Below are 22309 nucleotides of genomic sequence, written 5' to 3'. Positions count from 1 at the left end.
TCCTCCGAGACGCTCGCTCAGGTGAGTTCTGAACGTCAACCTTTTATTGCTTTTATTGTGGCGTCGGTGAGAATGTGAAAACTATTTTAAACAATATTCTTTATCATAAGGTGATGGAATATTTAAGTTTAAAATAAGATTTTTTTCCAATAACTGAATTAAAACTAAAACTTTATAAAAAATGCACGCATTATATATATATATTTTTGATTTTATTGTGAAATTGTATATATCAATATACAAATATACAAATATTTACATAAATATGAACAATTGTACATAAATTTATAGTCAAATTTTGCAGTCTTCTTCAGAGCGAGCGTCTGTCTGTCATACTGTCACCCTCAAAAAACATATTTCCTGTAGAGCGCCTCCTCTTCAAGTATCTCCCTTGAAGAATCTGTGAAAGGAAGACTAGGGTGAGCAGGAGGTTCTGCACACGGCGCGACGGTAGGAACAAAATTTCACTGTTTTATGCAAAACATTTCAACTCATCCAACCGGGCTCAAAAAAATGTAGAGCTTATCTGTGTGTGTGTGTGTGTGTGTGAAACGTGAGGATTTAATGTTGTGTGTGACATTTCCAACATCTTAGAATCAACGTTTGGTCACACACACATAAAAAAAAAAAAAAAAACGGGGTTCTGCTAAAGGATCCAAAGATCTGACTTTGCTTCTGTACAACTGAGATTGATCAGATGGTGATATAGAAGGGAAATGTCGAGGTAAAGATGATAATTTGAGGAATTCCTTTCCCAAAATAATAAAGCTCTTCTTAAATAATGTTAATCCATACACACACACACACACTACGGGAAATCTTTGAGAAAGGTGTCATGGTCGTATTTGGATGCAATCTCTCAGATCAGTACTTCAACTGGTGATATATATTTATACTAGGTTGAAGTAGTACTAGTTCATATGTATAATATTTTCCATGTGAGTTGTCCAATGAGGCTACTTTATAAATGCTCTGCGGTGGAAGAACTGGTCTCACCTTGCGTTGTTCAAAGGTTAATAAAACCCAAAATACGTCATCGAGGAGTACAGATGAGCTTCACGATCATTCCATCCAGTATCAGCCTCAAGCTGCCTGTTAAAAATAAATATTTCCATCCCAGTCTCTCCTAATGTACAGTTGCAACTGAACTGTATGCTAAATGCTGCATACTTAACTTATTGCACATGCTTAAAAAACAATAAATAAATAAATAAAATTAATGAAAGGCGTGCTGGTGATGATTTGAGTGTAAAAAAATGAGGCTAAATTACACTCTTGTATATGTACATGAGTTCACAAAGTATAAACGCCATGAGCGATTTAACGAAAGCGAGATATCTTTTCTCAAATAAGAATCTAAGAGTTGGCTTTGGGGCAACTTTAAGACGTTTTCGATGCACTGCAGGTATCACCGTGTCTTTTTGGGGCGATTGTAAATAAAAGAAAAGGAATATGGATTTATTTGGGGGGTCCCAAATGTCCCATTATAATTAAAATATGAGAAAAGCTTTATAGTGGGAAAGTCATTAATTTGCAAGAAAAGACACATTTATGAGAAATGCTCCCCTGCAGCGGCTCCATGCTCGCCCCCCAAGTTTGAGAACCACGCATTGACCTATTACCAGATGCTCTGCGGAGACGTGGCTGCGAATTAAAAGTCGTGTGCAGTAAAATAGGTCAGTGCAACTTCTTGTTGTAAGTTATAACATGGGACACATGGATAGGACCATGTGGATACTCTGAGTCACACGTTCAACAAGAGTAGGAGAGCTGATATTCTGTATTTTGCTTATTATTTTTATTATTTTGCTCATTACCCACTTTGTCAGATCAGTTTAAGGTCCCAGCATCCATGTGCTCATCCCACAGCTGAGGGAAATATCAGATTGGGCCCACATGCACAGAGGAGGAGACTAGGATATGTGTCCCGTGTGAAACAAAAAGTCAGTGTTAGTGACTTATTTTCTGTTTCAACCCTAGCGCAGTGTTAACCGCATGTTAGAAAGACTTTCTGGCGAAAACATTTCCCGTGAGCTCTGTCCCTAATCATCATCATCATCTTCAAAACCTCACCCAGAGAAGAAGCTGATGTTTTCAAGGACAGGAAGGTCTTTTCTGGTTTGATGGTTGTTAGTTTTGCACGTGTGGTGGTTTTATTGTGGAGCTCATACACATTGTTGGAGAGCTGGGACGATCTGGGGTTTCATAAGGCTTGACAGCCACAAAGCACAGACAGACATGGGCATTCCTGTGCATGATCGGTCCCCCCCTCCCCTCAGGAAGCTTTTGTAAAAAGCTGCGACCCGTTGTTCTCTGCAGAAATCAGGAAGTGGGGTTGCAGAAGCAAGCGAGTCTTCTCCTACCTCTGTGAAGCTTAGTTTATTGGTGAAACCGCCAAAGAGAAAGACTTTCCAGAACAACAAGTAAAAACGTGACTTCACACCTTTCTTTCTGTGTTATTACAGAGAGACCACCTGTCAAAATACAAAAAACATATCAAGAAAAAAAAACGTTTCAGAAACTTTGAATGTTTTCTCTACTCTACTGACTTTTTTATTTAGTAACATCAATTAGTCCACTGTTAAACTAGGATTTTCAAATTCTATTATACCTGGAATAAAACCAGGGCATTACCATTGTCTCTGTTATGTTACGATGCATTTTGCTCAGAGATGTTAGCATGCCCATAGACGCTCATTAGCTCATTGGTGAGTAAATAATAAACAGTATAATAATATCATAGTATTCTATAAAGAATGCACAATTTAATATTTTACATGTTTATCTGCAGTATGTATGAACAATAAATTCAATTTCGGGGTTCTGTTTTCTGCAGACTTTTTAGCAGCAGCAGGGCCACTTGGAAAAATTATATTTAAGATATTTGCATGATTTGGGCGCCCTCCGGCTTTGTGATGCTTCTGCTCCCAGGGCAGAAGATGTGGACAAGGTGCAGGTTGATTTCAGGAGGGGATCTGTTAAATACAGTAGACTACTATGCATTCATAATGACGCCATGTAACGCTGTCAAATAAACCACAAATTAATTCATTTGTTCTACTCTTGAAGGGGGAACTACTGTTTTTTACAACCTGGACCTTATTTCTGTCATAAAAAACAATCATTTACTCACCCATATAACTTTTGTGTCATTTGTAGTCGTTCGGGAGATATTTAGATCTGCGTATATCCATATAGTGGGAGTGAATGGGGCACCGAAATGCAGCCTCTGAATAACGCTTCACTTGCTGCGAAACTCGTTCATTTCACCAATATTTTGTTATCGTACGCTAGTGCTATTCCCCGTTGAGTCCGGAGTTATCTGTTATCATCATCTGGGCTCTGTAGATTGACCTACTAACTTCTGACCTGGATGATGTCATCTGGCGTGGCGCTCAGAGATGACATCATCCAGGTCAGAGGTTAGTAGGTCAATCTACAGACCCCAGATGATGATAACAGATAACTCCAGACTTAACAGGGAATAGCACTAGTGTATCATAACAAAATATTGGTGAAATGAACAGGCTTTGCAGCAGATAATGTGTTATTTAGAGGCTGTGTTTCGGTGCCCCATTCACTCCCACTATATGGATATACGCAGATCTAAATATCTCCCGAATGACTACAAATTACACAAAGTTATATGGGTGAGTAAACGATCGTATTTTATGCCAGAAATAAGGTCCAGGTTGTAAAAAACAGTAGTTCCCCTCTAGTATTGGCCCAATAAGCCACAGGCAGAGGGGCAGCCAGGACACAAAACAGGCTACAACTGCCTCTGAGCATTATTCTCTGAAGGGAGTGAGATGTAATTGAATGCTTGGGAAACAGCAGTCAACTTCGACGAATGAAACTCTCTGAACATCACGTCTGAATTTGATCAAAAGAGACAAATGATTGGGCAATCTAATACAGTGACTGTCATTTATTTTTTCAGGTCTTTCACCTTAAGGTCCTAATGACCGTATGAGATAACAACGTATAACCTGGTGTTGTGATGTGACCATCCTAAAGTAGATATGATTTGATGCTCTCACAGGGACATCAGTGCCACCAGGTGATCTTTTTAGAGAAAGCAGAAGCTGTTGTGACAATAGCATTCTCCGTAGGCTCACTTCCTTTTCCCCCTGTCATTTAAAACCTGTGTATGTGTGGCGGTGCCTCTAGGTATGGAGCACTGACACGTAGAACAGAAACAGAGAGGCCAAAACCGAAAGATCGACACATATGCGGCTACGCCCGAACCACGTACATTGGTCTACGATTTAGGAATTTAAAAAAAATAAAATAAAATTGTATTCATTCAAAAATGTTTAAATACACTGAAACGTACAGAGAAAAACATCTGTAAACCCAAAATTAGTTAGGAGTACCTAAACATTGTGCCAAATGATTTCAGGAAATAATGAACCTGTTAAAAGACTGCAGCTTAGATTTAGATTTGGATTCTAATAATAATAATTTAAAGTAGAATTTCTTTACTCACCAAGAAACGGGTTCGGTTTATTAATGACATTATAATGTGTGTATAAAATTAAATATGAGATTTTGTCTAATGGGACCTTTCTATTGATCCAAATATACAGTAAACAAGGATGTTTTTCAGAAATATGAATATAAAAGAAAACTTATTTGTCATTTTAATGAATTAAAATAAATAAAAAGCTTGCTGATTTCATTTTTAGAGGTTTAATGACGCGCACTTTGATGCATAAACTTCATTTATATATTAAAACATGTACGTTTATTATAAACTGTCACCCTTAAAGTTGGAATAAAACCTCTTGACAATGTGATTTATTCTTGACAGATAAACTTTATTCCAAACATATAACTGATGTGTATAGATAAAGGAATAAAAAGTATTTTATTCTATTTATAGCATATGAGACATAATAAGCACTGTTACATTACAGCAAGCCCGATAACGGCGTCTGTATTTATTTGAACGTTTGACTTTGAGATCCGATATCAAGAGTCTCCTACTTTATTTATTCAATAAATATCAATGTGATCTGAGAATTGGGAGTGCGTGAGCTGTAAACCCACACAGTAGTACCATTATGAGGCACCTGCAACTTTCCACACTGTACTGTAGCCAATAGCGATATCCAAACAGGAAACATTTCTTCAGAACCCCACTTTGTTTGCAGACAGATGTTGACTCACAGCAACACCGACCAAATATGAAAGTATGGCATCATTTTGAGGGGTTGCGTCGGTGAGGTCTGTTTTAAGTGGGGAGGGGGGGCCGTGACTAAAGCTTTCCTCACCGACGAAACGCCTGCATGCAAGCTTTGCTGGGCGTCTTCTAGGCAACATAAAAGGTTGAGAAGGAAAGCTAGAATGAGATGACAGTGGGAAGCCACAAACATCTTGAGTGCTCTCACTTTCTGAATTCCTGTTTCTGTGGGTGTGCATTTGCATAAGAGATATGCGCTCTTTGGTTTATTTTATCGACGCTGCACGCTTTCCTGCAGCCGTGAAAGAAATATTTTGATGGGACAAAGAAAGAAAGGCTTGTACACTCCGACGTACAGTATTTACAAAATTACTACTTATATAGTCACACTAGAGCCTCCGGGGACCGAATGTCATCGTGAAAGTAGATCATCATCGGCGTATTTAAAACAAGAAAAGAAGCTGAAACCAAAAGACAGGGGAGGAAATGTCATGTCTTGGAAATTTGAATACTGAGGGTCTGTTATTCTTAATAGAAAATGAAAATGACACATGAAAGTCCCGTCATTGGAAAAAAATTCTTTCTCAGCCTTTGAGCTGATCCGGCAGTGGGCCGCGTACCTGTGACCCTTCTCTGGCCACCGCTCCACAGCTCCCAGCACAAACCTGAATACAGAATATATAGAACGATGGAGAGGAAAGAGAGCACTAACCTTTTCACTCTTGTCTTTCTTTGCTGCGTTAAACTACTTTCATGCAATCAGATGTGTCTGCCAGTGACGGAAGAGTAACGCCGAACAGGAGCAGGACAGAAAAAGTCCAGTCACGTCCAGGTGGATGAGTGCAGAGCTGGAGTCAGAGCAGATTTATTTTAGCTCGGAAGGAGGAAAGGGGAGGAAATAGGTTAGCAATGGAAAACAATCCGCCTACTTACGCCACCTCTAAAGGCTCACTGACTAATACGTTGAGGTCTAATTTCTGTCAAAATCTGACAAAAAAAAAAAAACAGAAACAACATTTGAGGTTTTTAGTGGGTGTTATACGCTGGAAATGTTCTCGATGAGCAATTCATCGGTCATGGTTAACATTAAATGCGGCGCACGATACAGAGAGATTTGTCTGCTGATTAGCTTCATTAGCATCATCCTGCACTTAATAAATGTCTTGTATATATAACACGTCCTGCACCACAGCCTTGTAAAACTAACCAGTCATCTACATGTCAACAGTGATTAGAAATGATTATCATCTTTAAAGGGATGCCAGCTAAGGTAAACTGTTGTCATTTCAAACAGGTGGTATTTGTGATTTGTGAAGGACTGAAAACTTTTCAGCTCACAAAGCTCCTTGTGAAAGTCGCACAGGGAAATGCTACTGCAGGAAATCTGCTGTGTGATTTGAACATATAGAATGACGTGCCATCCAGGTGTCTTACAAAGAAAATTAGTTCCCGTTTATTGCAGGAGACGATGCACGAAAGTAGAGCAACTTCCCACTCATTCTGTAGAGAGAGATAGATAGAGAGAGAAAGAGAGAGAGAGAGAGAGAGAGAGAGAGAGAGAGCACCTGTGAACGACCACAGCCTCTCTGCATCAAGGCCTGCAACAGGAAAGCTGTCACGTGAACTGCTAAACGTGTGCATGGCTCCAACATTAACCGCACGACACGGCTTGGATATCGACGTTAACTCGCTCCTCCTGTTTGGGAATCTGCAGCTTCTCTTGCATCAGTGGTGTCACATTCATTTTAGTTCAGAGGTGGAGGTGGGGGTGGGGAGCACATACAGCCCAATTTGATCACCTGTGGGCAGGACCAGTTGCAAAAAAAAGTGTAAGAACCTGTAAATTACAGCAACTATAAATGTTTCCCTTTTGTTTTAGTGCAAAGAAGTAGATTATGAAAATGTCCTTTCACAAAACGTTTTTTAAATTTCTTAATAAAAATAAGTGGAATTTCGGCACGTTGCTGCCACCTGCTGTTTAGTTCTGGGTGTCAGTGTTGCGTTCATGTCTGCAGCTCCGACTTAAAACAGCTTGAAGCTTGGTGGATAAATTAGGAACAGGCGCCAGTTTTATTGAAAAACTGCAGTTTAATATCTGAGATGTAATATTTGCACTTTGCAAAATTCATCCCGCGGGACAGATTGGACTCTCTAAGGGGACTGAGTTTATAACGGGGACCGTACGTTTGACACCTCTGTTCTTCATGCAGGAGCAGTAATTACATATAAGTGACCAGATTATGTTGTTGTCATAGAAAGCAAAGATTAAAAAACTCAAATAAAAAGTGGTGGACCTGGACCTTCTTGGGGCGTGTTCTTGAGGCCACCCTGTTCTTGCCTCTGGACGAAGTTCTTGACACTAAGTACGTCCTCCATGTGCTGGTTGGTCTTCCAGGTTATTTCGTCTTGGTCTGTAGGGTCAGGGATTCTCTCCTTCCTCATCCGGCAACCTGGACATTCACTAATCCTCACCTTCCTTAATTTCTTTGCTCCTAACCATCGTAGATTTTTTTTTTCCCTTGGGTGGCCCTCATGGCATTTGATGACTTTTAAGACTTTTGATGACTTTTAAGGATTAAGGATGCATTCAAAGTTAAAACCAAGAGTTCAGAGAAGTCTGCACCAACCCTCGTGGGCTGGGGCAGATGATAAAATGCATTTCAATTATGTGAACCGACCCTGACACTGTTGTATTTTCTGTCACTGTAGACATGCCGGAGACATCTAATGCGAAGGTGGGACGTGGACAGCACCAAGCTCAACCAAAATGTGACAACGTCAAACAGTTGAAGGAGCCATGCTCTCCTCCCCCTCCTCCTCCTCCTCCTCCTCCTTCTCCTCCTCTTCCTCCTCCTCCACTTCAGACCAGGGAAGTGGTGTCAACAACCGCCTCAGGAAGTCAGGTATGAAACAAATGACACCACGTTCGAACGATGAATACACTGTTCATGTATTATTCTCTTCCAGGTCATGGTAGAGAGCTAAAACGTAGTCAAACTGATTTTGTAGGAGATGTTTTACCACTTGTCTGTGACCTCATGACCTCAATACCTTAAAGGGTTAAAGGTCTGTGATTCCCACCATCAACCAGTCATTTGGAACTGACAAAGTCTTTTGGATGTGAAATGTCTTCAAGAAACTCAAGAATGTCTTTATATTATGTTTTTATTTTAATATGTAATAATAGGCTTTATAGGCATTTGAAGTAGTTTATGACAAATTGATGCATCATTTGAGGTAAATCAACCATTCCTGACACAAAATCTAATCTTTTTCCATTGTCCAGTGTTGGCACAGTATCGAAGTCCTAAGACAGAAGCAGCAGAGGCCCTCGGTGCTACGTCAAGTTGCCCAAACAGCCTCCAGACAACAACACAGTACGAATATTTATGTCCTCAACTCTACAGCTGCAATATATATTTACATACAACAATAAGGCATAATATTATGACTACTGACAGGAGAAGTGAATAACATTGACCACCTTGTGATAATTCACGTGGATGTTACTTAGACATGTAGCACCCACCTAGACCAGACGAGGCACCCCCACCTAGACCAGACGAGGCACCCCCACCCCATAGCAATGACACTCCTTGATGGCAGCAGCCATCCCCAGTAGGATGCAGCCCGACACAGACACACACACAAAAACACTTTAGGAACAACTAAAAAAAAAATGAGGAAGAACAGCACAAGGTGTTGACCTGGCCTCCAAATTCACTAGATCCCAAACTGATCAAGTATCTGTGGGATGATCCACAGAGGTACCCTCAGAAGGTCCATGTCCATTCTCTGATGAGTCACAACTGTTTTTGGAGGCACAAGGGAGACCTACGCAATATTAGGAAGGTGGTCATAATGTTATGCCTGATTGTTGTATACTGTATGTAACAGTGGAAACCTGTGTATGAGTATTTAGTTTTTATAACAACTGACTAAAAGAACCACATCAAATGTTTTCCACCTCTAGTGCGTCCAGAAAGTATCGCGGCCGTCTCCATTTGCAAGGAAGAGGTGGATGTCGGCCATCTTTCCCAATCGTCTTCACCACACACCGGTTTCTCTCCTGGACCGACCGATCACTTCCTGCCTTTGAGAAGAGATGATTCGAAACAGACATCCATGGAGGCCAGGCTTCACGATGGGTGACTGCTTCACACATACACAGAATTAACTAATCAAACGTCTAAATCGATCATAAAACAACACACTTAGATTTATCTACTGTCTTGCTCCGTGATAAAGGATTGAAATATAAGGTTACCTGATTGCAGATTCCTTTGTGAGTCAGCAGACATGCTGAGGGAGTGTGGGTTTTTCCCATCCAGTCTTCTAACCTACTATAGCTTGGTTTTGTCACCTCTAATGAACCCCAGGACTGGGGTGGTTGGATTATGACTTTCACTGGGGCATGGTTGTTGGTACCAGATGGGATATCTTTAGTCATTTTGAAACTACCGTCATGTAATGGCCCCGTCCAAGATGATAAAGCACCTTGTTAGTCGTGTGACCTAAATCCAGCAGTGAAGTTCAGAAATGATGTGATGCAGTCATGTCATCTTGGTTGCAGGAGTATATCTGTGGAATCCATGACAGTTGAAACTGTTCTGAGAGCCAAGTATTAGAACGGTGTCTAGAACAGGGATAGCTTGCTTGTGGTCATTTGTGTTGTTTTATATTTGTTTTTTGGTCAGAATGAATACATATGCTGAGAACAGACAGCTCATGTGCTGCATACTGTGAGCTGCAGAAATGTATAGCCTGTATAAAAACATGCAGCACCTCAGCACCATCAATAGCATTTAATAGTACTCACAGCGGGAAGTCTTTTCCGTGTACTGCAGAGGTCTAATAACTTTGGCAAGTTGTTAATGTTCAGCCTCCTTCTCTGTTGCCACAGGACGTTCGGTGAAGTTGTTAACTGACTGCTGTCTAGAGGATTTAGACCGTTCCTTTGCTAGCGTTAGCGGATGCCTTTGGCGATGCATTGCAGTACTTTTGCTGTATTTCAGGACTGACATGTTACGGTAGTATGGGCTTCATCTTTCACCACTTGATGAACCGCTGCTAGTTTGCTGCAACGACCCACTGGGCTCCTCACCCGTCTTCTCGGAGGCGTCCATGTTGTTATTGTCACGTGATCGGTGACTAGTCGACATGATACTTAAAGCGTCACGGCACATGAGTGAAGTCGACAAACTGACGACTAGTCGACTAGTCTGTACAACTCCTAGTGCTCAGTAAATTGCATTTTTTTTTTTAAATAGTACAAAAAAATAAGATTGTTAAGAATGAATAGGGATCTCCTGTGCAACGTTCAAGCATTCAGCTGCCTCAGACATAGGCTTAATTTTGCAGAAGTTTATTTATAGACGAACCCACATCTAACTTAACTCTGCTTGATATGCCCTACTTTAGGCTGATAGGTGTGATTGATTTGAAATATATTACTCACCACACGTGCATTCTTCAGTAACTCAGATTTCCTTTTCTAATGTCTTACAAAGCATTCTGCACGTTATCACTGAGTCATTTCTGTATCCTGCAGCATACCCGAGGGAATCAGTGCTCTGTTTGTGAGTGGCCTCTGCCGCTGGCCTGGCTGCGATGCTGTTTATGAAGATTTGTCAAATTTCCTAAAGTAAGCAGCCTGCTGAATACCACGTTTATTGACTCACCTGTTATTGGAGCGTTATGGCATGTCTGGAAATGGTTCTTTTCAACTTCTATTAGATACATAAAACTGATGAAACACTGGTAGATTACTACAGCAGTGCCATAAAGGCACAAGTGTTATTTACTGCTTAACATGAACAATATCTGTAGATTTACAACTGTATTGAAAAACAGCGTTGTAGCACTCGTACACTGTATAAAGAAGCAGACAAAATAGAGTAATAAAAAAAATGTGTGATTAGGTGTCCAACTTTTACTGAATTGTACATTTTAAGTTCACTTCCAGTTAGGCATGGGAGAGATGGCTAGGTACCGATGAGCCAACTTTGGGTTCTGGTTAAGGTGAGATCACGTCAACTTGATGGCAAAAAACAAGTCTGCAAAGGAACTGTACTGAACAGAAAAATGTAAGAGCTTCTCATGTGATCTAAGATTTCATTGCAAGTCTGTTGAAGGTGGGAGGCAGGAACGAGAAAATAAAAACAACTTTAGAGAAACTTACTAAAACTGCAACAACAGAAATACAAAAAACAGTGTAATCTAATAAAAAGAGAAAGCAAAAACCAAGAGACAGGGAACTAGGGGAAAACAGGCTGGAACATTGGGAACCGAAAGGGAAAGGCAGGAATATACTGTAAATACGCAAACATGGACTAAGGGGTTGACGAGACAAAGGTGAAACTAATGAGGGGCTGAGCCTACAAGGAGAAACCAATCAATCAAAGGGGGGGGGGGGGGGGGAGACAGGAAGTACAGCAGGACAAGAAATACCAAGGAACAGCTTACAAAATAAAAACTGAAAACACTAAAAAAACCAAACAGGGTCACTCAGTACCTTAACGAAGCGTAATCCCAAAAGATGTTGGACTATTAACCTTGTCTTGTTCTCTTGTTCTGTTCCAGACATCTCCATTCTGAACACGGACATGGTGACAGAAGCATCGCTCAGTGGAGAGTCCAGCAGGACATTGTTCAGTACATGGAGAGTCAGGTGGGAACTTCACTGACGCTAAAGGATGGTCTTGAACACAGTTACTTTGTAATGTGGTATCTGTCTTTACCTCTTCACACTCTGTTATTGTTAAAAAAATAATTACGTAAGTTAGTTTGATGTATAGTTTGGTCCAAGTCCCGCCCACTAACATGTAGGGGGTGGAGCTTATGACCTATACTGCAGCCAGCCACTAGAGGGAGCTATACTTGCTTTGGCCTCACTTTCTGTCATGGCGTCCTTGTTTTTATACAGTCTATGTATGAAACCAGTCTCTGTCAGTCTTGAGCTGTGATACAACTTCTTTGAGCACAGTTTGACTTAAATTCATCCGAGACCTTCACTTTTTCCTCCAGCTCATCCTGGAAAAACAGAAACTCATCGCAATGCAGCTTCATCTCTCTGATCACAAATACTCTGACTTGGTATGTTGCTTCATTTCACTCTTGACTTGCACAGTTTTTCTTTCAGCTCTATACCTGGAAGTAAAATAAACGATTGTGTCTGTTCATGTCCACCCTCTATCACTGTTTGCAGAAGGCAGCTTCCGAGTGGCCGTGCAGCCTTCCTCTGTTCCTTCCCCAGCCTCAGGTAACGGACGGAGGCCGAGCGCAACAGTGGGGCGTCAAACACATGGAGGAGTTTCCCCATCATAGCTACAGATCTGCTGGTTCTGCCCATCTTCTGCCAGGTAAGGGTTAGGGTTAGCTAAATCAAAATGTCACTGCAATGATCAGCAGTCTTGTCCCATAGCAGCATAATAAAATGATGTTCAGGGTCACTTACACACAAATAAATTAAATCTATGGTCATATAATCATTGTTGTTTTACAGATCTGGTCACCAGTATTGCATGTTACAAATACAACAATATCAGACCTCCGTACACCTATGCGTACCTGATAAGATGGGTGAGTTTGCTTGATGTGATTTGACACTTTCTCACATTTCTCGTTCACTCGTTCAATATTCCAACTGGTCACTTATTTGTATCTCGTCCTTCTGTGTGCTTCTCATTGTGTCCGACTACCGTCTGCAGTCCATCCTGGAATCTCCAGACAAACAACGCACTCTGAATGAGATTTACAACTGGTTCACGACCATGTTCTTCTACTTCAGACACAATACAGCTACCTGGAAGGTTTGAACTACTCACATTTGACATTTACTCTGAGGCCTGCTCACATATATATACACTATACAACATTTTGTCTTGATTTAAGATTCCTTAATGTGATATTACAAAGGGAGCATAATTTAATTTGGTTACCTGGCAATAGAATTTCTGTTTCTGTACCCTTTACTCAGAATGCAGTGCGCCACAACCTCAGTCTTCACAAGTGTTTTGTACGAGTGGAGGGTGGAAAGGGAGCCGTGTGGACAGTGGACGAAAGCGAGTACCAGAGAAGGAAGGGACAGAAGTATCACAGGTACAAACATCCTCAACACACACTTACGTAACCTGCTATCTACTCTCTGTTCAGGATGAATTATGGGGGACAGGGTTGCAGTAGTGAAGAGATCGAAAAGTGGCTATATGCAGCACACCGCACTGAAGCTGTGCCGAGAATTATGACCATTTGAACATACATGTGACGTGGCTAGCTCAGACTTGCTACCATGGCTAAGCTAAAAACAGCTTTGAGTACATCAGCAAGACATAAAAGTACGCCTGGGCACTAGGGGTGACTCTTTAAGCATCATGTCGACTAGTCACTGATCACGTGACAATAACAACATGGACGCCTCCTAGAAAACAGGTGAGGAGCCCAGTGGGTCGTTGCAGCAAACTAGCAGCGGCTCATCAAGTGTGTGGAAATACTTCACTAAAGATGAAGACCATATTACTGTAACATGTCAGTCCTGAAATACAACTAAAGTACTACTGCAATGCATCTGAAAAGGCTAACGCTAACGCTAGCAGGGGAACAGTCTAAATCCTCTGGACAGCAGTCAGTTAACAACTTCACCAAACGTCCAAACGCGAAGGATTCAGAGAAATACCAGCTACACTATCCCATCTAACAACACGCTGTGGAGTACTATTAAATGCTATTGATGGTGCTGATGTGCTGCCTGTTTTTATACAGGCTATACATATCTGCAGCTCACAGTGTGTAGCACATGAGCTGTCTGTTCTCAGCATATGTATTCAGGTCAAGAATATTAGATTTAATTGTTGCAAAGCATTACTTTCTACTGTGTTTTAATCAGAGGCTAGTTGGTGTCGACTTGACTTTCATCACATACCAGTCGACTTTAAAAAAGCAGACAAGCATATTCAGACTGTGAACACACACATAGATATACAACATGTCAACATGCCCAGTGCAGTGGTTAACATATTGCGATTTGCCACTTTTCAATCTCGGCGTCTCTCAAAATAAGTTTTCAATTTCCAAGGAGAGTTAGGAAAAGAACATTACAAGCATGCAGTTAGTTGTGAGTGTATGCTTGTCACACTAACTGTGTATGTTTTTAGGGACTGCACTGTGAAGTGGCTCACATCCTACTCCCGTTACTGCCCTGAAGACGCCTGAATGCCAGCAAATAGCAGCACCAAGCCGCCCCTCCCGCCCAGCAGCTGGAGTAACCATCCACATACAGAGTGTTTATATGTTGTCTGTCTTTACGTTGTATTATTTTCAACTGACTTGTCAAATGTGGTTATATCCTTTGTTACATAAAGATGTTTTACCATGCCTAGCAGTTGTTTTTGTACTTATTAGTTTCAAAAGAAATGTTGCAAAGTTAATAAAGCTGATTATTAAGCTGATCCATGTGTGAAAATGATGTCTCATGCTCCCTGAACCACTCTTTCACAATCCGAGCCCCATGAATGCTGACATTGTCATCTTGGAATATGCCTGTTAACATCAGGGAAGAAAAAATCCATTGATGGAATCACCTGGTCATTCAGGTATATTCAGGAAGTCAGCTGACCTCATTCTTTGGGCAACATAATGTTGCTGAACCTAGACCTGAGCAACTGCAGCAACCCCAGATCATAGCACTGCCCCCACAGGCTTGTACAGTAGACACCAGGCATGATGGGTGCATCACTTCATCTGCCTCTCTTCTTACCCTGATGCCATGGTTCCCCGCTATCCTTCCAGTTTTTAATAATGCGTTGGATTTTAGTAGTTTCTCCAATCTCCTTAGATGTTTTCTCTGCTTGATGCATGACAATGATTTGACTCTTCTCAAACAGACTAACATCTTTTACCACGGCCACAGGATGTGTCTTTAGACATGGTTGTTTAAGAAATGAGAAGCTACTCATTGCATCAGTTCGGGTTAAATAACTTGTTGCCAGCTGAAAGATAATCACTCATACAGTAAATATCCAATAGGAAGCTCATATACCTATTTGCTCAGTTAAATCCAGGTGTTTCATTATGACAAATAAATATTGGAGCTCCAGGCCAGCTGGGGGCAGTAATGGTACAGTAGTACAGCTGTCACCCCTCCCCTAACTAAAGAGGAACAACAAGGAAGGAAAGTGCAGATATTGTTTGTTTGGTGTGATGAAGTGTTTCAGCTGTGAGTCTGTTTATGAAAGGATGTCTGTCCCGGTGTGAGTGTCCACAGACAAACAGCCGTAGAAAGCCTCTCAGACTTTAGAGAAGAATGGCAGACGAAGCCCCCTTCCAGTTTTTACACAACGAAGTCATACAGTACATCTACTCGTCAGCTGACAACACGGGGGCGGTAAGAAACTGTCGAGCAGTTTTTGTTATCATAAGAGTCTTCGTTATTAGTGTTTGTTCATCTTCTCTCTGTTGCTTCCGCCTCCAGGAGAATGGGAGAAATATCACCAAGCTGGAGAACATGGGGTTCAGAGTCGGCCAAGGTCTGATAGAGAGGTAAACACTGACTGTATGGAGGCACCGAGCATGCGGAAGACACGGAGGTGGTCACGTGACCTGTCCTCTGCGGCAGCGTCGCGGTCTCTGTGTGTACGGAAGTGGATTAATGCCACGATGGGGAAAAAAATAAATAAATAAAAACACATCAGGGGCTCGGTATAATGTGAAAAGTTTTTTTTTTTGCTACAACAAGATGTTTTTAGCGTTATTAACCTGATATTTTCACGTTATAACATAAAATGTTCACGACATATCGCGATAATTGTTATAGGATAAAAACTTTCACGTTATATCGTGATAACTTCTATTGTTGCATCATAAAAAATGTCATGTTATATCATATCGTGAAGACTCATTGTTAGAACACAAAAACTTTCATAAAAACTTTAATGTAATATTATGATAACTTAACATAAAAACTCATGTTATATCGTGATAACTCATATTGTTAGAACACAAAAAATTTCGTGTTATATGATAGCTTATATTGTTGCAACATAAAATGTTCACGGCATATTGTGATAATTCATATTGTTAGAACACAAAAACTTTCATAAAAACTTTAATGTTATATTATGATAACTCATATTGTTACAACATAAAAACTTTTGTGTTATATCGTGATAACTTATATTGTTATAACACAAAAACTTTCACATTATATCATGATAGCTTATATTGTTGCAACATAAAATGTTCATGTCATATCGTGATAATTGTTACAGCATAAAAACTTTCACGTCATATTGTGATATTGTGGCAACATAAAAAATGTCATGTTATATCATATCGTGATAACTCATATTGTTACAACATAAAAACTTTTACATTATATCATCGTAACTTATTCTGTTGCAACATAAAAACTCATGTTATATCGTGATAACTTATATTGTTGCAACATAAAAAATGTTATGTTAAATCATATCGTGATAATTCATTGTTACAACATAAAAACTTTCATGTTATATCGTGATAACTTATATTGTTATAACATAAAAACTTTGACGTCATATTGTGATAACTTATATTGTTGCAACATAAAAAATGTCATGTTATATCATATCGTGATAACTCATATTGTTACAACATAAAACTTTTACATTATATCATTGTAACTTATTCTGTTGCAACACAAAAACTTTCATGTTATATCGCATTAACATATTGTTACAACATAAAAACTCATGTTATATCGTGATAACTTATATTGTTGCAACATAAAATTTTTTATGTGAAATCATATCGTGATAATTCATTGTTACAACATAAAAACCTTCATGTTATATCGTGATAACTTATATTGTTATAACATAAAAACTTTGACATCATATTGTGATAATTTATATTGTTGCAACATAAAAAATGTCATGTTCTATCATATCGTGATGACTCATATTGTTAGAACATAAAAACTTTTACATTATATCATGATAACATATTGTTGCAACATAAGAAATTTCATGTTATATCGTGATAACTTATATTGTTAGAACATAAAAACTGTCATGTTATATCATATTGTGATAACTTATTATTCTTATATTGTACTTTATAGATCCTTTGAGGAATTTGAGTTTCATTTGCGCCCATATAGTGACAGTTGCAAGGAGATGGAGTAAAAAATTAAATATAAAAATATATTTAAAAGTAAAACTGTAAGACTTCGGGGATCAATAACTCACTAACGATACAATTAAAAATACAACAGTATATAGTAGTACAATTTAAGTGTATAACAATATGTCATGTGAAACATCTTGTTATAAAGAAACTTTTCACATTATAACGTGATACTGATGTGACTCTATTTCGGATCTACACATTTCCGCACATGTCATCCCAAACAATGTGCAATGCAAATTGAACATTAGCCATCATAGGATTTGCAATGAACTGAAATAGAAACACTATTTGTGACCAGTGTGTGTGCAACTGATTGAAGCTGCCAGAGTTTCAAAGTGCACTCGAGCTCTGGTGGTTTAGGTTCAGACATTATATGAGATCAATTAATAGAGCACATTTCTCAAACCAGCAAACACTTCTACATCTTCACTTAGAGCCACCAGTTCCATCTTGGTCATCCTCAGACAGTTCACACTACTTCTGTTGTACTTACGCCCCAGAATCCTCCACGATGCTACTGTTTTTGTTGTCTGTATTCTGTGGGATAAAATACATCAAAATGGTCATTAACCCTGTCACACCTGGCATAAGCTCAGTAATTTAACTCCTTTTTATATTTTTTAAAGGTAAAATACTGACATAAAAATGGCGATATAGTTTGTTGCAACCAGTCTCTGACATACTTATATTGTAGATCTTAGGAATTTGCTGTGGCAATAATATTTTGAGCAGAGTAAATAGTTTTGCCAAGCTTTTTGATCTTCATTTATATATTTTTTTTCTCATTTCTTTTTCCTAGGTTGACTAAAGAGATGGCACGGTTCAAAGATGAGCTGGATGTCATGAAGTTTATATGTAAAGACTTCTGGACCTGTGTGTTCAAGAAGCAAATTGACAACCTTCGCACCAACCACCAGGTAGCACTGAGCCCTCTGTTGCTTTCTTGGATAAAACGTAGAATGTATTGTACATAAATATCTATATTATTACTATGTTTGCCTCTTTGTACGGCTGTGTTGATGACTGTCAGTGCTGATATAATTGTCATGTTTTCAGGGCATCTACGTTCTGCAGGACAACAAGTTCAGACTGCTGAGTAACCTGTCAGCTGGAAAACAGTATCTGGAGCATGCCCCAAAGGTAATCTGCCTTCATTTCATGTGACAGTGTGACTCTGTGGTGATTTGTTTTATAGTTGTTCTTCTTACAAGAGATATCTGAACTATTGTTGTGCAGTTATTTCATCCCATCTGTGAAACAATGTCTTTTTTTTGGGCCTGTTTTTTTTCTGCACCTGGGCCAGGACGGCTTGTCATCATTGATGAACCAAGGAGTTCTGAATTATACCAATGAATTCTGAAAGAAAAATGTCAGGACATCTGTCTGTGAGCTGAGTCTAAAGAGAAACTGGGTCAGTGCTGCAAAGGCCATGAACCCAATTCATTCTACAAGAGAAGAATGATTGGTCGAGGCACAATCTTGACTTTAATCCTAAAGAAATGTTGTGGAAGGACCCGAAGCAAACAGTTCATGTGATGAAATAAAAACAAATCTTGTCTACATCTGCTACTGGCCAAAATGTTATTCGAAGCGCTGGTATCGATCACAATTGTTCATTCACCTTCTACCACCTCACCAAACATCTACACCGCTGTCTGACTGACTTAATTTTCCAGAGTAAAGTTCTTCCACACAGCAGAAGCAGACACATTTAGTCATGTGATTTTGGTTCCTCTTCTGCTTCTTAGATTTTGGCCTTTTAGCCAACCGCTGCTAAAACGGAAGAATTTTTGGGAAGCTTTGACGCTAGGCAACGTAGGGGAAGAGTGCATTTTGACGCTACAAGGACGTGGTTTTGGTTTATGGCTGACCTAAAATAAATAACTACAAAAGATCGGGGTTTGCTCCTTTTAAAAATGTCTGGATTGGTCCCAGTACCGATCTCCTGATTCCAGTCGGGACATCGCAAATACAAACTAATTGTATCAGCACTTGAACAGAATCTAGACTATACCTTTATCTTCTAAAACAAGTTCTGACTTTATCTCTGCCAACCCTGTTGAATGTGTTAGCACAACGGCGCTCATATCACGCCAGTGGTAACTGTTTTTTCTCTCTTCGCAGTATCTGGCCTTCACCTGTGGTCTAGTCAGAGGAGCCCTGTGCAGCCTGGGAGTGAAGAGTATTGTAACTGCTGAGGTGTCCGTCATGCCTTCATGTAAGACACATCACGACATGATTAATTTAGTCAGAGGCTCAGACCAGTAAATTCTGAATTATACCAAAATGTACTTATCCTTATTTTATACACGAGGTCTGCAAATGAAATGCAAACGTTTCAGCCATAGATTGTATAAAGATGGAAGGCAGAACTGCTCCTCAAAAGTGAAGCCAATAACAAGTAGAGCTCCCCCTGGTGGCTGGCTGCAGTATAGGTCATAAGCTCCACCCCCTCCTTGTTAGTGGGCGGGACTTGGGCCAAACTAAAACACTAAAATACATTTTAATAAATATTTTTTTCAAGGATGGTTTCTGTCATTTTAGGTAGTTAATATAAAGCTGGTGTATGTTTAAGTGTCAATTTTTCTGATAAGTTTCGTTTTAGTTACTAAAGAAACAGGATGTGAAGTCATGAAGTCTAAGAGAGCTGGAAAAAAAACAAATAAATAAGTATAACAAGTATAATCCAACATTTTCTTGTTACTAGTGGAGGTAGAGCAGAGCGCAGTATTAAACGAGTTTGGAGGAAGTGTGGGTGGGTCATCGATATCTCGGCTCCACATGGCTCCGCTCTCGGACCGAACTGATCAGACTCTGGCTCTTAATTTGCACGATGGTGCCGTCAATATCCCCGGGAAAATAGCATCAGTTTGGGCAATGCAAGGAAGTGGAGACACATTGTCCATATTTATATACAGTCTATGGTTTTAATACAGTTTATGGCTTTAGCCCCATGAGTTTGATCCTATGTCAGAGATTTTTACTTTTTTAAGTCGGGATGTAAAAATATGTTTGGGTTTATATTTACTTTTTAAACAAAGATAACAATAAATGTGGAACTGACCTGTTTTCTTTTTTTCTATTTTTTTATGTCTCTGCAGGTAAATTCCAGGTGATGATCCAGAAGATGTCCTAAAAGGACAAATTATTTTCATTAAGGCCTGGAGAGTATTACTGAAAATGATTCTGCTTTAATACATGTAAAGTAAATGAACCATGTCGCTTATTGTTTTGGAAATGCTTTTACTGCCCCCTGTTGGCATAAACTGCACAATGTCAGAGTGAAATCTGAGAAACATTAATCTTTGTTAACTTGTATTGTTTCAGTCCATGTTAATCTGTCATGTCTAAGTGTTTTTCAGAGGCTTGTTTCATATTTTAGCAGTTCATTTAAAAATAAGGACACTAATGAAATAGTGGCAAAGATAACACAGCTCAATATCTTTACAAACACTTGTTAAAGAATGAGGAGAACGTGTGTGAATGTCAGATGCAGAAGGATTTCACTGGAGGAATACCTTCCTCAGACATGCCAAATAAAATGAATGAGTAAAGACACTCACTGTAACACAGATAACGATGAGACGTCCTGTTCGGGGCGTCAAAATGTCCAAACTGTCTTTGTTTTTAATTGTTTTGGGGTTTGTTTTGTACTTTTGAACAAATTTATGTTTGAGCTGAGCAATAAATCACTGTGTAAAATCAACCTCAGAGTGTCTCTTCGTTTCTTCGTCCAAAGAGTCCTCTAAAAGTAAAGTTTGAGCAAATAAATTACAAAAAAAAGGATCTATCTTCAATCTCGTCTTGAAGACACAAAGGCTTGCGTGACCCACCTGTAACCTTTCACTCCTAAATCTCTCTAAAAGGCCTCCGGCTGATTCAAAATGCTGCGGTGACAGCACTGATCGGATTAAGAGAGTTAATATTACTCTAATTCTAGCTCCTCTTCATTGGTTCCCCGTAAAATCCAGAATAGAATTTAAAATCCTCCTCCGCACATAAAAGGCTTTTAAAGACCAGGCTCCACCGTTTCTCAAAGACCCGATAATACCATCTTACCCCAAAAGATAACTTCACCTTGTCTTTGATTTCTGACATCAGTGAGGAGTTCAGTGTCCTCAAACGTCCTCTGCAGAATCAAGTATCTTATTGGACAGAATTCATCTTGATGCATTTAAGTCCTCCATCTATCTTCTTGTCGGTGTCTCTGGGCCTGGAGTTGTGTGTTTCTGACCTGCACAGCTTCATACTGCTCATCTGTTGACCTGGGTTCTCTCCAGGTACTCCAGCTTCCTCCCACCATCCAAAGACATGCTGGTTAGGTTCATTGGTGATTCTAAATTGGCCGTAGGTGTGAATGGTGTGAATGGTTGTCTGTCTCTCTGTGTTAGCCCTGAGATAGACTGGAGACCTGTCCAGGGTGTACCCCGCCTCTCGCCCAATGACAGCTGGATTAGGCTCCAGCCCCCCTCCGACCCCCTGCGACCTTTTTCAAGACAAGCGGTTACAGAAAATGAATGAATGAATGAATAAACTACGCCCTGGCTGTTTTATCAAGGATAAATGCATCCTCCCCTCCTCCTTCAGAGTCTGTACTTCAGAGCCGAACTTGACAAGTTTGAATTATCCAAATATGCAAACTCTGCACAAACGCCTCAGGCCTCAGTCGGCCTGTGGATTTCAAACCCAGAACCTTCATGTCGTGAGCCATCAGTGCTAACTTCTACGCTTGTTTTTTTCTTGCTGGCTGACTTGGTCCAGTACTCGTGCTTATTTTTATAATCCCTTCTTTGGCCAATATAAACTGGAGAACTAACCTCTGAGCTCGCTAGAGTTTTGCAGCAGCTTGCAAAGGGCTACGAGAGACCAGAAGTCTGCGCGGGTGTCTGCTCATGTGCAGCTATCTTTCCGAAGACTCATTTTGAGTTTTACACCATCTGAATGAGGACATTTGTGCAA

At 39.9% G+C, this 22309-nt stretch overlaps 2 protein-coding genes across 3 annotated transcripts; both read left to right on the top strand.

Moving 5' to 3' along the window:
• The first annotated feature begins 316 nt into the window (after positions 1-316).
• foxp3b (forkhead box P3b) lies at positions 317-14610 on the top strand. Of its 2 annotated transcripts, XM_084553343.1 has the most exons (12): positions 317-450; positions 7895-8088; positions 8472-8562; positions 9159-9333; positions 10737-10829; positions 11768-11855; positions 12212-12280; positions 12393-12546; positions 12690-12766; positions 12895-12996; positions 13164-13285; positions 14338-14610. In XM_084553343.1, the coding sequence occupies exons 2-12, from the start codon at positions 7897-7899 to the stop codon at positions 14393-14395; spliced, it is 1221 nt and encodes a 406-aa protein (XP_084409469.1). In that variant the 5' UTR covers positions 317-450; positions 7895-7896; the 3' UTR covers positions 14396-14610. The 2 variants fall into 2 exon arrangements, with proteins under 2 accessions (XP_084409469.1, XP_084409470.1); XM_084553344.1 differs by lacking the exon at positions 10737-10829.
• Positions 14611-15330: 720 nt separating this feature from the next.
• On the top strand, positions 15331-21052 carry trappc6b (trafficking protein particle complex subunit 6B). The gene is made up of 6 exons (XM_084552870.1): positions 15331-15566; positions 15654-15721; positions 18150-18267; positions 18407-18490; positions 19475-19568; positions 20452-21052. Exons 1-6 carry the CDS (start codon positions 15486-15488, stop codon positions 20484-20486), a joined length of 480 nt encoding a protein of 159 aa, XP_084408996.1. The 5' UTR covers positions 15331-15485; the 3' UTR covers positions 20487-21052.
• Positions 21053-22309: the final 1257 nt, after the last annotated feature.

Source organism: Chelon labrosus (genome assembly GCF_963514085.1).
Source record: "Chelon labrosus genome assembly, chromosome: 10".
Lineage (NCBI taxonomy): Eukaryota > Metazoa > Chordata > Actinopteri > Mugiliformes > Mugilidae > Chelon > Chelon labrosus.
Note: the sequence above shows the minus strand (reverse complement) of the source record. Positions and strands in the feature narration are given on the sequence as shown.